The sequence below is a fragment of the Equus caballus genome, chromosome 1, assembly GCF_041296265.1.
Source record: "Equus caballus isolate H_3958 breed thoroughbred chromosome 1, TB-T2T, whole genome shotgun sequence".
NCBI classification, from domain to species: domain Eukaryota; kingdom Metazoa; phylum Chordata; class Mammalia; order Perissodactyla; family Equidae; genus Equus; species Equus caballus.
In genome coordinates, this window is record NC_091684.1 from 165,916,221 (window position 1) to 165,932,185 (window position 15,965).

At 39.5% G+C, this 15,965-nt stretch overlaps 1 protein-coding gene across 1 annotated transcript; it reads left to right on the forward strand.

Annotated features, from left to right (window-relative positions):
- The first annotated feature begins 2,885 nt into the window (after nucleotides 1-2,885).
- Nucleotides 2,886-12,147, forward strand: ZNF770 (zinc finger protein 770). The gene is made up of 2 exons (XM_005603164.4): nucleotides 2,886-3,079; nucleotides 7,585-12,147. Exon 2 carries the CDS (start codon nucleotides 7,643-7,645, stop codon nucleotides 9,713-9,715), a length of 2,073 nt encoding a protein of 690 aa, XP_005603221.2. The 5' UTR covers nucleotides 2,886-3,079; nucleotides 7,585-7,642; the 3' UTR covers nucleotides 9,716-12,147.
- The last annotated feature ends 3,818 nt before the right edge of the window (nucleotides 12,148-15,965 follow it).

Below are 15,965 nucleotides of genomic sequence, written 5' to 3' on the forward strand. Positions count from 1 at the left end.
TAGTGGAGCAAACTGCAAGAACTCACAGGTGTCATGAAGATTGTTACAGGCCACAGAATTGAATTTTCATCCAAGTTAACCAGAGATTCCAGGAGTAGGAAGCCCCCAGCTGAGAGTATGGCTATTCTAACTTTGCCTCCTCCCTTTCATTACCCATATTACTTCTGAGTGAGTTTTCTAAGACACAAATCTAAGCATGCCATGCCTGTGATCAAAATTCTTCAATAATTTTCCATTGTCTACTGGATTAAAAGAAAGAAGAATAACAGAAAATCTTTGCAAGGCATTTAAGGCCTTTCCTAGCTTCTTGCAAAGTGTTTGGTGAGCAATAGGTGCTCTAAATGTGGAGCATCAATGAGCAGGGCAGGCTCTCTCCTTTCTATCAGGTCTCAACTCAAAGATCACAGAACTCCTCAGTAAGGTCATCCCTGGCCATCTGCTAAAATGCCAATGAGCCCTCCTCCCCAAATTTTCATAGCCGCCTTCTATGCTTATTTTTTCTCCTCAGTTCTTATCACTATTTCACAAACTATATATTTTACTTATTTAATTTATTGTTTGTCTCCCTCAGTGGGCATATAAATATATAAAGTATCAACATAATAAATATAAAATCTATGAAGACCTGGATTTTTGACTTTTAAATTTGTCCACTGCTCTATTTTCAGTACCTAGAACAGGACTCGGCACGTAGCTAGTGCTTAATAAAATATATGGAGGATGGATGGATAAGTGCATGGATCATTAAAGCCTCAGCTCAAAGGCCATCTCCACCCGAGGCTACCAGGCAGACTGAGATATTCCTTCTCCCCACTCCTGCCCCACGCACATTTTCTCTCATCATACTGTACTTCTTTGTCTGCATGTTGTTCTGAGCTGAAAACCACAGCTGAAGGCAAGGGCCTCACTGTTTTATCTTTATATATTTAGAAGTGAATCCCTTGTGCTTGGGACACGATATATCACTGAATAAACGTATTATTGATCATGTCCCCATTTTAAAGATGAGAAATCTGAGGTTCAGAAAGGTTAAATAACTTTTAAGGACACACAGTAGTTGCAGAAGTAAGATACTAACCCAAACATATGCCCTGCCATTACTTTACTTTTCCTTGTACTATTACCATCTCTCCCTACAATGTTCTATCCTGCCCCAATTTCTCTTTATCCATATTGTACTTATCTTTAAGTTCCATTCAAATCTCACCTATTCAATAAAATCTTCCTGACGACTCTTGTTCACAGTAATTTCTCCGTTTTTCTCCAGAAGGATCTTGAGATAGCTCTCAGGATAAATGGGGGAGGTAATGAGGTATGGTATGTGGCCTTGGAGAACAGCTTATCTATGTCCCATCTGTGTTCCACACTCCACATTCAGGCTTTTGGTGCAAAGTCCTATTTATTTTACAGGTAATGCACCCTCCATTGGTCCCCAACCTCAGGTAATATTCTCTCATGGTCTGCACACCTCTCCTAAGGATTTATGTGGCTGGTGATGGATGCAATTGTTTGCATGGTTTGGCTGAGCTGAGCTCCCAGGAGAAGCTGCAGAATGGAGCAAGTCTCCAAGGGTTATCTGAACAAACAGCATCCCACTCTGGGATTAGCACTCAGGACACCTAAAGCTTTTCCCCTCCTCTCTCCATCTCTGCTTCTATTGGAAGCAGGGCTTCAATCTTACTCAAAGGTGACTCCTCCAAGTTTGCTAAATGAGAAGCAAAAGCCTATTTCCTATTAGCCATTTCCTCATGTTACCGCATCAAAAACAGAGACTTAATGGCCCTATTTCTCCCTTTTTAAACAGAGGAACATATACCAACATTAGAAATAATTTTGGCTGTCAATGATCCCTGAAAAGTAATGCAAAAAGTTATTCATAGTCGAAAAAATATGCTTGTTACTTGTTCTCATTTTCTCATCTCTCAAGCTGAGACAGTTATAATCAGAACCTGCAAAAATCCACAATAAATTCTTCTCTAATGTCTTTTGTACTTAAAATCCTCAGTACATACCTAAGCATCTTATTCATTAATAATGTGTCATCCTAGTCTGTAACTGTACTACAACATTTAACCCTTAATTGTGTCTACATAAAATGTTGAGCTATCTACAATTTGGGAAGTAGTGAATTAAAAATGCAGGTCTGATATTAGACTACCTGTGTTCAAACCCCACCTCCATCGTTTATCAGCTGTGTGACATTGAGTCATTCCTTAATTTCCTCATTTTAAAACAGGATCCTATCACTTCATAAAGTTGTTATATTTACTATAAAAATATCATTAATAAAGGATAACAGCTATTTGAGGGTTTGCTATGTACTAGGCATTATGTTGAGCCCTTTACAACCACTTCATCTAATTGTCAGAGCGATTTGAAGAAACTGATACGCTGAACGCAGGGGTCTGTACATTGTAGACAACCACATAGCTCGAATGAATGAGGCTCAGAAACTAACAAGGTCCCTGCTGGCAGGCCATTGGTAGAGGGAGGAGAGGAGCCCAGTTATGTCTGTCCACAGAGCCACGACCATGGCCCCTATACTATTCTGACAATGCACAGAGTGCCGAGCACTATGCTGGCACAGAAACGCCCTAGTCCAAGGCGTTTTATCACTGGCCCTCCGCCTGAGAGAGGACTAGCCCAGTGGGCTTTGAACCCGGGCTCGCCAGTTTCCAGTGGGGCCTTGAGTCCACTGCTTGGGACTACAGGGTTTCCCTGGCCGAGGTTTAGGAGTGAGATGGAAAAATACATCCTTCTTCACTCCTCTATTTTCTTCCCCCGGCAACTAGAGCGCGAGGCGAGCAGCGCAAGGCTTGGGGACGCACCTCTGGAGGCCCCTTTCCCCAGAGACTAGCAGGCGGGGCCCAAGCAAGGGCGGCCCTGGGGTAGGGGGAGCCTGTTTCCAGCCGGACCGCGTCCCTGAGCGCTCCCGAACGCCGCGCCTGCGCGCTCAGCACGTCGCCCCGCCGACCCCGCAGACGCGCGCTCCCTGCCTTCGCGGCGCCCGGGTCCTGAGATGTGTTGCTGCAGGGCCCGCGCCAGCGCCGGGTGCGTGAGGAGGACTCCAGGAACCCGGGTATGAGGTGGAGCGACCCCCGGGAAGGGGTGGGCCTGCGTCGATCCCTCCAAGGTGCCCGGGGACCCAGAACGGGGACGCCACGACCTCAGCTCCTTTTCCTTTCCCACCTCCACGCCTCCCGCCTGCGTCTCGCGGGGAGCGGGAATCTCGCGGAGGCAGGCGCAGGAAGGATGCTTTCCCCGTGGGGTCGTATCACAGATAGCGTTTTCCCTCCGGCTGCGGCCGAGGCTGTGTTTATCCTTGCTCTTCCTTTTCTGGTGTGGGATTTTGCCCTCTGTGCCCTCGGGTCGACCCCTAGGTGCTTATTGGTTGTGGCCATTAGGGCGACGGCCAGATGTCAGGGTCCTGTGAGGGTTCAAGGCCAAGAGAGGGGGCCGGGGGAAGTATGGCAGAAGAAGCTACAAAGAGGGAAAGGTTGTGATTAATGTCCCCAGGGAGTATTCCCCAGCTGAAAGTTGTCCAAGTTTCTCGCAGTTCTTTCGTTTCTGGTTCATTTACCTTTCTGATGTCCTCAGTTTGAATGGTGTTCGTTAAGACCAGAAAACCAACAGGCTTTCAGCCTTGAAGCATCGTTAGAATTTTTTGAGATCAGTTTTTACAGTCTTCCCACGGAATGGATCTTGCTGTTGTCGGGATAATCTTCGGGTTGAACCATTGAGATTTACTATTTCACTTTTTATTTTCCGTTTGACATACGAAAAATGACACAGTCTTGGGTTTGTTTTTGAAAATATTACCGACAAAAAAAAAATGAATCGAGAGCAAAGAGAATCAGTCGAAGTGATTTTTGGAGCTCTATCAGGTTAATGCGCACCCTGGATAAATACATATGGGACTGCACTTGGAGCGTTGGGGCTCCCTGAGCTGTCGCTTATAAATAGCAGCTGAGATCACCGCTTGCCACCAGTGGTTCTAACAATATAGGGCTCCCAGTTAAGTGTTTTTTCCCACATGGTGTGGAGGCAAGTGACAATAGTATCCAGGCTTAGTGCTAGTGGTAGGTGATCAGCTATAGACTTTTTGACATGGGAGCTGTAGGTAGTGAATTCCTGTTATCATTAGAGATGCTTGTCATGTATGTGGTTCTTGTGTGGGAGTTTTTTTCAGGAGCGTTCTACAGAAACTCGTAAAGGGAAGGAGAAATATACAATAGGAATTGAGGAGTCCAGCTCCAGGTGAAAATCCTGCGTGTGATTTTTCGGGCCCCACCATAGACAATTGCGTGGCTTTGCCTGGCTGGCCTCATCCGGGGAGGCTGCCCTCCCCACACCAGACTTGTGCGTGGCCAGTGCCTTGTAGTTTTCTGTAGGGAGTTGCAATCAAGGACTCACCCCTTCCTTCCCACAAGCCATACTCCTACTGTGCTGCCTTCCTGGCTCAGGTACCTCCATTCTGAGGGCCTTGGCTGAGGTGCTCTGCATGCATCTCCACAAGACCTCCTTACTGGGGAGAGGGGGCTTGACTGAGGTGCTTTTCTCCTATTTGACATAGGATCCTTCCACTCCTTGCCCTTACTTCCTTTCCCCTGGCCCACAGGCCTGTAAAGAGCAGAAGCCTTTTGTCCCGGCCTCCTCTGTAGGGATGGTTGTGTGCCCTGCATCTACCTGACCCTCACCTACTGTTGCTTTGTTTAGCGGACCACTGGGAAACCAGTACTTCTTTTGCCTCCTGCTTGCACTGTCGCAGTAGGTGAATAAAGCCTTGATTATTACTTTCAGTTGGCTCATTGTCCTAATTGGCTACCTTGATACCTGATTGCTTGACAGGATTTAAATAAATTGCCAAATTCTTGGCAGTTCAGTGGATTCATAACTTAATTTTAAGCCTCATCACTGCTATTGTGTTAATGTGCTTGGGGATTTGGAGGGTTTTCACCTGTAATTTCTCTAATTCAGTGTTTTGAAAAACATATTAATAGCACCAACAACTGATTGTCGCTAATGTGAATATCTAGGTTATATGGTGTATTTTTAAAATTAATATAATGGCTTGCAGTCGTGTTATTTTATTTTGCATAGATTTGTGTAGCATATTCCATTTGACCTCCAGTTAGATTTTTTTTGATAAATATTTTGGGGTTATATGGGCTAATTAAAGAGAACCAGATACTGTTGCTTTCCTTAGCAATCCTGTCTCATCCTGTGGGCCCCAATCTTACCTAATCGATTACTTGGCCACTTGGAATAAAGTGATTGATGTGAGTTCCTCTGTCTAGTGTTGTGTGAAGAGGTATCCCAGGAGCAACTTTCACAAACTTTCTTACCTCTTCCCACAGAAGTTTCACAAAACAGTATCTATCCTTAGTATAGGTTATGCAGGCTGATATTTTCTACTTTATTTTATTAAATGAAAATGCTGGTCATGGCCCAAGCTGATTTCACAATCCGTTAATGGGTAGTGACATAGTGTTTGAAAGACACTGTGATAAAGCAACTAGTCGAAGATATTTGCTCGATAAATGAATTTTTTTTCTGTTTCTTACTCAGATTGCTGAAGAAAATCACAGCAGGTGTGTTTGTGATGTTGTGTTTAAGGTGTCTTCTAGGAGAACACAGTAAATGGCAAATAGCATTTATGTTGGGTGTTTGCTAAATCAGCTGACAAAAGAACACTGAGTTTCTGGTAGATTTGTCTACTCTTTGATCTCAACTAGAAGGTACAATATTAGACTGAAAGAGTTAGAACAACATTTTTTTTTCTTTTATATCTCTGACTCCCTCATTTAAGGAAAATGCGGTAGTAGAAGAAAGATGAAAAGAAAACGGACTTTTCTGATAGAGAAGACAGGGTATAGGATGGTTGTGAAAATGCCTGGTAAACTTTTGCGTGTGTCCTCCAGAGGCATATTGTGGAAAGCATTTTTATCATTAGATTAACTGTAAGACCAAAATGACCCTTTTATCATATTGCCTGAAAAGTGAACCATACTCAACCTTCAATTGCTGAGCTATAGATAAGTATATAGGTAGCCACTTTGTCTAGCTCATTGCCTCTGTACTTGTCTTTTAGGAACTGCACGAAAAAGTGGAAAGGAGAAATAAAAAGAACTATGAATTTAGTTATTGTGTTTATCTCTTAGAAACCCTAAAAATGATATTAAGCAGATAAGGATAAAGTTTTAAATTTGATTAGTGTTGAGTTAAGTAATACCTTACATTTATATTTCACTTCACAGTTTTCCAGCATGTTCAGATGCATTTTCTCCTTAGTTCTCACAATTTGGTGTGATAGGCATGCCAAGAGGCGTTCTCCCTGTTTTAGAGATGAGGAATCTGTATTTCCTTCTTCCTGCCACCAAGATCGTACAGTGACAAATCCAGAACTAGAATCCAAGTTTTCTGGGACGTTTTCTTTCAGTTGTCCATGTTGTCTTTGTTGGTCCAAAGAAGTATTTGAGGATAAATAATGTTAATGATGTGGCTAAGAAATCTGGCTGTCATAAGTGAAACATTCCATTCTCAGATCATATCTATGGTATTCTATAATTGAATGCAAATACATCTTAGTTTTATTTTAATGTTTTAATTCTTACACTCTACCTTTCCAGCCCAATTTTTAAAAAATGACAAAGCAACTAAATATTGACAAATTTACTTAACAATGAACTAGGAAAATTGGAATTAAAAGGTCTATTTAGGGACAGCCCTGTGGCCTAATGGTTAAGTTCAGTGTGCTCCGCTTTGGCAGCCTGGGTTGGGTTCCCAGGTGCGGACCTATACCACTCCTCAGCGGCCATGCTGTGGCAACATCCCACATACAAAATAGAGGAAGATTGTCACAGATGTTAGCTCAGGGTGAATCTTCCTCAAGCAAAAAGAGGAATATTGGCAACAGATGTTAGCTCAGGGCAAATCTTCCTCAGCAAGAAAAAAAAGTCGGCCAGCCTGATGGCACAACGGTTAAGTGCTCACGTTCCGCTTTGGCAGCCTCAGCAAAAAGAGGAGGATGGGTGGCAGATGTTAGCTCAGGGCTGATCTTCCTCAAAAAAAAAAAAAATAGACTGTTGAGGAAGACTAGCCCTGAGCTAACATCCATGCCCACCTTCCTCTACTTTATATGTGGGACGCCTACCACAGCATGGCTTGATGAGCAGTGCCATGTCTGCGCCTGGGATCCGAACCAGCGAACCCTGGGCCGCCAAAGTGGAACGTGTGCACTTAACCGCTGTGCCACTGGGCCGGCCCAAAAAATGTCTATTTAATATTAAGAAATTCAACTCAATCCTCTTTTAATATATCATCTCAATTAATTAGAAATACAGCTTAAAATTATATAGATTGTTAGAGATGTCTTTTAAAGAGTCATCTTTTCTCTATATGTGTGAAATTAGTTTTGTGATTCTAAAGTATTCATCTAAAATGGTTATTAACTTTTAAACACAGGAAAAGTCCAGATTACCCTTTATTAAACCCTTAATATCTTTAGCCAAAGGACAACTTAAATTATTTCTTTTCATATTAGTAAATAATTTTTAAATTGACATTTTTATTTTTAATTTTTAGGCATCTGTGGAGCTTAAGAACACTATGGAGCTTATCATAGTTTACCACTGAAGAGAATATGATGGCTGAAAACAATTTAAAAATGCTAAAGATTCAACAGTGTGTAGTAGCCAACAAACTACCTAGAAACAGGCCATATATTTGCAATATTTGCTTCAAGCACTTTGAAACACCATCAAAATTAGCTAGGCATTATCTCATTCATACTGGACAAAAGCCATTTGAGTGTGATGTGTGCCATAAAACCTTTAGGCAACTAGTTCATCTGGAGAGACATCAACTAACTCATAATCTGCCTTTCAAATGTAGTATTTGTCAACGCCACTTTAAAAATCTGAAGACGTTTGTGAAGCACCAACAACTTCACAATGAAACCTACCAGAATGATGTTAAACAGGTCAGAAGATTGTTGGAGGCCAAGCAAGAGAAGCCACTATATGGAATGTATCATACTTTTTCCCCAGAGGAGAGATGGGCCTTACACCCGTGCTCTAAGTCTGATCCTGCATACAACCCTACAAAGAAAAGAAAGAATATTCATGCATGTACAATCTGTGGCAAGATGTTTCCGTCACAATCAAAACTTGATAGGCACGCACTTATTCATACTGGTCAGAGGCCTTTTAAATGTGTCCTCTGCAGTAAATCTTTCCGACAGTCAACTCATTTGAAAATCCACCAACTCACACATTCGGAAGAAAGACCTTTTCAGTGTTGTTTCTGTCAAAAAGGATTTAAGATTCAAAGCAAACTTCTGAAGCATAAACAAATCCATACCAGGAATAAGACTTTTCAGACTCTTACATTAAAGGTGAAGAGTCCAGAATCATGCCCCCTGCCTAATAAATTAAATGCAAAGCAGGATGGTTTTGAAAATGGTGATATAGGTGAATCTGAGGAGAATAATCAACTTGATGTCCACTCTATTTATATCGTCCCTTTTCAATGTCCAGAGTGTGAAGAGTGTTTTGAATCAGAACAGATTTTCAATGGACACAAGTGTTTTCCTGCCAGAGGTGGCAAAATTCCAAGTAGGCTCAAAAGAAGCTACAACTATAAAACCATTGTTAAAAAAATCTTGGCTAAGCTAAAACGTGCTGGGGGTAAGAAATTAGATAATTTTCGATCTGAGAAAAAAGTATTTAAAAACAGTTTGTTGAAAAATTGTGATCTTATTTCTGGCGAGCAGAGCCCTGAACAAACCCAGAGAACGTTTATGGGTTCTCTTGGCAAACATGGAACGTATAAGACTGTTGGCAATAAAAAGAAGAAAACTTTGACTTTGCCATTTTCTTGGCAAAAGCACTTCCAGAGCCAAAATATGGGAAAAAACTTGAAAGGCATCCTTTCAACAGAAAACGTGTTAACTATGGATAATTCAGTGAATAATAAAGACGTGTCTGTTTATGGGTCATCAGGTGAGGAATTCTATGATAACTGTGAAGTGCTTCAGTGTGGTTTTTCACTTCCAAGTGAAAACATACATGCTGGACATAAGATGTGTCCTTGTGACAAATGTGAGAAAGTGTTTCCTTCTATATCCAAACTACAAAGACACTATTTAATTCATACTGGACAGAGGCCTTTTGGCTGTAATGTTTGTGGGAAATCTTTTAGACAGTCAGCTCACTTAAAAAGACATAAATTAACTCATATTGATAAGATTCCTTATAGAAGGTCTCTTTGCCAAGTAGAATTTGAAAATCTGAACAAACTTTTCATTCATCCAGGCGATAATGTTAATTCCCAACAATGTCAGCCTCTTGGTTTTCAAAAATATGAGATGTCAGAACCAGATCAAATATCAGAAATAAAAGTTAAGGCAGAATCAGAGGATTTCATTCTCGGTACCCCCTTTAGGAACAGGCAGCCCTATCTCTCCAGTGCCCTTCTGGAATCAGAGCAGAGCCATCACAGTCATTGTTGTAGTTATCCAGGGCGTACTGAGAGGAATGATGGCCTTCTTTACCAATGCAGTGTGTGTTCTAAAAGTTTTAGATCTCCGTCTAAACTGGAAAGACACTATCTAATTCATGCAGGGCAGAAGCCATTTGAATGCTCAGTTTGTGGCAAAACATTCAGACAGGCTCCTCACTGGAAGAGACATCAACTTACTCACTTTAAGGAATGACCACAAGAGAAAGTGGTTGTCTTAAATTCAGTTATATAACTGACAGAACCACTAACACCTTTGTATCTCTCTGGTGATCTTGTTCCTAAAGCCTGTAAAATGTATTTATCAAAAGGCCTGCGTTAGGTTGAGTGATTTCGTAGGCAGTTGCTTGTCCTGCATAGTAGGAGGTAAGATACATAGAAAATCACTATGTTTTAGGAACAGCCAAGTTAATTCTTAAAGGGAAGAACATGATTTGATGCCATAAAGTAAACATTTATTTTATTTAAATATATTCTTTGGCCGTATTGAAAATGTTATAAATCCATGATGTGTTACAAATAATTCTGTCTCATTCGTTAAAAGGAATTATTCCTTAAGACATGCCATCTCCTTTTAGATAGACTCAAAAGACTGAGAGGCAAAAATTGGTTTTTAGCTGCAGCAATAACCCTACTGTATTTCATTTATTTTACATTTCACATGAAAGCGTAATTTTGTCCACCTACGGCTCAAATTCCATTGCAGAATTTTTTCTAATTTACAAAGTACAAAGGCAATAAAAATGAAAATGGATGAGAAAATTATCTCATCCATTTTCATTGGTCTTTTCCAAGCTATTCTTAGGACTGTGTGGTAGCATCACCTCCTTTTCCACAGGTGATTAGAATTGTTTTTTGCCCAGCCTGCTGTTGTCTTTCCCAAAAGAATTTAAAAGTAGGGGAGAGGCTGGGATGCACCTCTATACATTTACCATGTTTACGTATGAGGAATATTGTCCAAGTGCCGTAATCTTTTTGATGATATGTATGCAGTGTTATCTTCTCAGAGAAATAAATGCAGTTCATCTATTTGCATATTAATGATTGACAGCTGTAGTTGTAGTCTTAAGACTCACCTATAGATCTGATTTCCACAAGACTTTTACATTTACTTTAGTAAAATTTTCTTTTAATGCCTCTTTACTTGAGTGGTCGTACGACAATATCTTTTGAGTTTGATCAAATGGCAATGACTGAGTCTAGTTCTAATTTTTATTCCTGTGTTTTTTGCAGGACTCTAATGCTACAGAATGTTATTTGATCCTTTGTAAATTGTTATTTTAATTAACAAGGTAATTATTCCTGTATAGGAATAAAATGCTTATAGAATTGAGGGTATCGTTCTTCTAAACAGTACTGTCATGATTTGGGAAATATTTAATCTTAAAGTATAGAAGACTTACAATCATAAATTGTCCTTCATATTTGCCATTTTTTATAAAATCTTTAATAATGACATTTCCTAACAATAAAAGAAAATAACCATTATCTTTCTAAGGTGAAAAGAACAGGTGGATATTTATGTTAGCACACTTAAATCTAGTGACAAGCCGTCTACTGAGAATGGATAAATGAACCATTGTGAGTTTTGCATCGTACTCTAAGAACTACCTTTGGGGGGCCTGGGGGAGGGGCGTGGAGAGGGGAGGTTGGTCTGCTTCTTTTACAAGTGAATTTTGAGAAACTTGAGTTTAATTTACAGAGATGAAACATAACAGTATAGATAAAATTCCCATGATGTACAAATGTGCAGAAGAATCATGTTTTAAAGATAATTTCTCTTAGATTTCCTTGAGATATGTTCCTCCAGTGCAAGCAAGATGATGGTTTAGAGTTTGCTTTACACAAAACTTTTCAAGAACACACCTATTACATAAAAGCAAGGAATAACTAGTTCATATTTTCCAGAATAAAGGTTCAAGGGTTTTTTCCTTAATATGTCTGAAATTATGTTTTTGAGGATTTTCCTAAGCTATTTATGTAATTTTATTTGAAGTAAATGTCTCATATACTCTCTTTCCAAACCAAATAGGGAGAGTCCTCACAGTGTTGTGCTTGTATGATGAATAGACTTCATTTGCCTAAGTAATACTACTAGACTTTGTTTTTGACCCATGCCTTTTAAAACTGTTTCATATTGAAAGTTGGAATATTGTAAAAATTTTGTCAAAGATGTACTGTAGTGCTATTTGAAGTACCTGTAACAAAATACTTATTTACCTTTATTATCACTGCAAGCTGCTTGTGGAAACTTTATAGGAATGAAAATAAACTGTATACATCCATTGTAAGAAGAGTAAACATTAGACGTTAAGAGATGATTTGCTGCATGCTAGAACTGTTAGTATTGTCAAATCAATTACTTTGGTTTTCTGAAAAAATAAACTTTATAAATATCTTCAAAGAGAATTAGAAGAATTTTTTGTTTGGGTGATCCTAGGCTTTTGCATGGTTGTTTACTGAAGTAGTTTGGCTGAGTTAGTGGGATTGTTGTTTCTTGTTGTGTACTGCAGTAGGGCCTACGATTTTAGGACACAATGTGTGTGTGTTGAAGGAAAGTAGATGGTGGTTAAGATTCTTGAAAAATCCTAATTTCGGATTATTTTTAAAATAAAGTTTCAAATTACACAGTTTGGACTTCTTTTTTTAAGGAAAAATCACATAATACTGGAAAAATGTACTGATTGCCAAACACTTTCCTGGACCCACTCCAATCCACCTTGTACACTGAACTTCCTGACATGGATATTTAATCATTTACTTCCTTGTTTATTACATTCCTTTGAGAGCTCCCTAACACCTACAAAAGAATATGTTAACTCCATTGCAGGTCACATGATCTACCTGCCTACCCATTTATCCTTCTCTTTGGGCTTCCTCTCCAGATATGTACCTAGGAAATATAGAATCACTTCCTTCTATGCGTATTCTTGTTTTTCTTGCCTCCATCTTGTCTACCTAGTATTAATTTAAATTAATTTAAATATCCTTACATCCTCAAATGTATAGTGAACGTAGGAAGGAAGAAATGAACATTATTACAAACTGTTACATTCTCTTTAAAACTATAACTTCACTTAGAGCATTTCATTTACTCTTGGAACGCGTTTGTCTTCTGATGTGTTGAGATCAAAGCCAATTAACGTGTACTCTCCAAATTTCCCTCCTCTTCAAAAAATAGCTCTTCATCTTTACTCCCTCCTTTTCTCACTATATATCTCAGAATAATGATGTTCCTCCACCTTTCTGAAGCTGTCTTTTCCTTGCTCTCTTTTTCTGGGAAGTTCATCAGTAATCCCTTCTTTTTTCTGGTATCTTTCATTTTTCGCTCTCCATTGGTTCCTTTCCCTTTGCCTAAATTCTGTGTGTTCCCTATTCAGTTAGAACGGTTTCGACTGAAAGTGACAGAACACCTGACTCAAACTACTTTAGCAATGGAGACCCTTCTTGGCTTACATGACTTGAAGCGCAGCGACTAGAGAAGCTATAGAGTTGTTGAATCGTATAGATGAATCGACTGATTGCTTGCATCTGCTCTGCCTTTCACAATGACAAGACTATTTCCCTTTTGGTTTGAGGATGTCTTGTTTGCAATCGCAACTGCATTCTTCCTTTACGTGGGTAGGGAGTGAGTGAGAGGCCAGAAACTCCCACGAAAGCAGGGAACAACTTTCCCAGAAGCCTACAGCAAACCTTACCTGTCTCACCTGCCAGAATTGCTTCACAGGCACATTCCTGAACCAACCACTGATGACAGAGAATTACTTGGAGCTGGAGCTGGGGCTTAGCTTCCTTCTTTCAGGCACAAGGTTGCCAGAAGATGATATGGATACTGGTCAAATTTGAAGTTGTGTTTGGAAAGAAGGGAAGAATAGATAGGTAATCAACTATTTCCACTGCATCTAGCTTAAAAAGAGATAGAGGTTAGTTTTACCTGTTATTCTGGTTACTATTATATTTTTCTCTGCCTTCAATGGTCAGAGTTGTTGAAAATTCGTTCTGTACCTACTTCCTCCATTGCCTCTTCACTCACTGACTTCTTAGCCCTTTTTTACCTAGTGTTTTCCTCACCACCTCTTGGGAGCTGCTCTATCAAGGATCATAGTGGGCATTGTTAGTTGCAACCATATCTTCTATCTTTCACTGTATCACCCAGGTAGTTTGGGTAGGAGTGACCTTAATTACAGCTCGAGCAATGGGTCATGATCTGTCGAAGTCTATCAGAACATTCGTATCTCCCTTTGCATCATGACTGTTCACGGATGGGTAACCCAAGTCTAAGCCAGTCAATGCACAGCGTTACCTTGCCCAGAGTAATTAGTTTGGGAGGGAGCACTGACCTAAGTTGATCTGATCACAGTGAAAGCTTGTACTTATTTCAGTGATTGAGGAAGGAGGAGTGAGTGTAGAGAATCTTTCTTCATTTTGATAGCATAAGGGATGCTAGTCTGGTGATGAAAAAACAGAGCAGCGTGGGGCGGGAAGGTAGAGGGAGCAGAGCTTAAAGAATCAGAGAAGTAGAGCCAATCTCTAGTCTTTTATATATACTTATAGATTTCCTTTATTTTAAAGCCAATTTGAATTAAATTTTCTTTTTCTTGCAAGAAAAAATCTCAACTAATAATGGTCACCAATAATCTCCTAATTGCCAAACCCAGGGACTTTTTGAAGTTCTTGTCCTGTTAGATTTCTTTGAAGCATTTGGCACTGTTGACAGTCTTGGCTTTTGAAACTCTTCTTTCTTGATGACCTGGTTCTTTTGCTTGCTCCCTTCCTTATTTGCAAAACACATTATAGGAAGCTTGCAAAATAAACGAAAAATCATAAAATACACATAAGTTTAGAATGTCCAAACTCAACAGTCAAAAACTTGGCTCACAGAAGTGATAGGAAAAGAAGAGAGAGCAAGAGAAAAGAGAGGGAGAGCTTGAGAGAGAAAAAGAAAGATATTATGATACTGTGTTTTGTTATAAATCCACTAGGTGTTATAATTAGAACCTTTCACACAGTTAAATCACTAGAAAGCTACCTATGATCTCAAGCTTATTAGCTTAAATATACTTTTGACCACAAAATCATAAGCTAAGTTATGAATTTAATAAATATGTAAATTGGCAAATAAACTGCTCATCACCACCTGAATCTTGTTCTGTGCCTCAAACTGTGTCTGTAATGGAAACATCTTTCCTTTTAAGAGCTACTCTGCTCTTTGTCTTCTCTATTGTGCTTTATGGTCCGACTATTCTTTAAATTACTTAGGATGAATTTCTCTTTATTTTATCTTTTCAGTGTCTTCCATGTTTATTCCTTCCTCTTCGTTTTTATTGCCAGAACCCGAATTTAGGCCTTTATACTTCTGCCTTAGGTTTGCAATGGCCTCCCACCTGGTATTTTCATCCCCATGTTACCTACTTCAACCCGTCTAACATACTACTGAAAAGTATCTTCCAATAGTAGATTTCCAACCAATGGTTTCCCATGGCCTTCCACAATAAATACTACATCCTTTCCCTAACTTTCGAGGCTTTTGACATGTTAAGCCTTTCAAGGCTTTTGACATGTTATGCCTATCGCTCACTCATAACATTCTGCCAGCATGACCTACTTCTGTGCTGTGCTGTGACTATACTAGAAATATTGTCCCTGCTGTTTTTGCTTGTCAAAATCTTATCTACCTTTGAAGACTCATCGTAAAAGCTATTCAGAAAATCTTATTCTGCCTCTTGTTTTATAGACTATATTTTTAAATAAAATGCCACTAGACATTATGATGTATTCCAAAACTGTTGCATTTAAAATTGTGATCATGCAAATTTTCATCTCGATCTCTACACACAAACTTTATACAATAGGGTGCAGAAGGAAGAAAAGGACACCACATTTAATTTCCATATCTATGGTCCACTTTTTTGTTTTTTTCACAACTTTATTTTCAAACAAGTTATAGATGTTAACAAAATTTAAAAGCTACCAAAGGACATAAAATGTGAAATAAACTTTCCCTCACTCCTACTCTCCTGTCCCCCAGTTCCTCTTCCCTGGAGGTGACGGTGTTACCAATTTCTTGCCTGTGATCAGCCCGAAAGTTTACTAGGGAGACATATTTAATTTATGAAAGGATTTGGGAATAGTAGAGGTGTGCATTCTAATTCAGTAATAAAAAGATAAGCAGCCTAATTTTAAAATGAGCAAAAAATCTGAACAGAGGCTTCCCCAAAGATGATATATGGATGGAAAATAAGGACATGAACAGATGCTCAACATCATTAGTCATTAGGGAAATACAAATTACATCCACAATAAGATATACCACATAACTATTAAAATGGCTAAAATTAAAAAGACTGACCATACTAAGTGTTGGTGAGGAAGAGAAGGAACTTGAACTCTCCACTGCTACTGGTGTAAATGCAAAACGGTACAACTATCTTGGAAAACTGGCGGTT

Coding starts and splice junctions, on each gene's coding strand:
- ZNF770 (XM_005603164.4), top strand. CDS start 7,643: ATGATGGCTGAAAACAATTTAAAAATGCTAAAGATTCAACAGTGTGTA.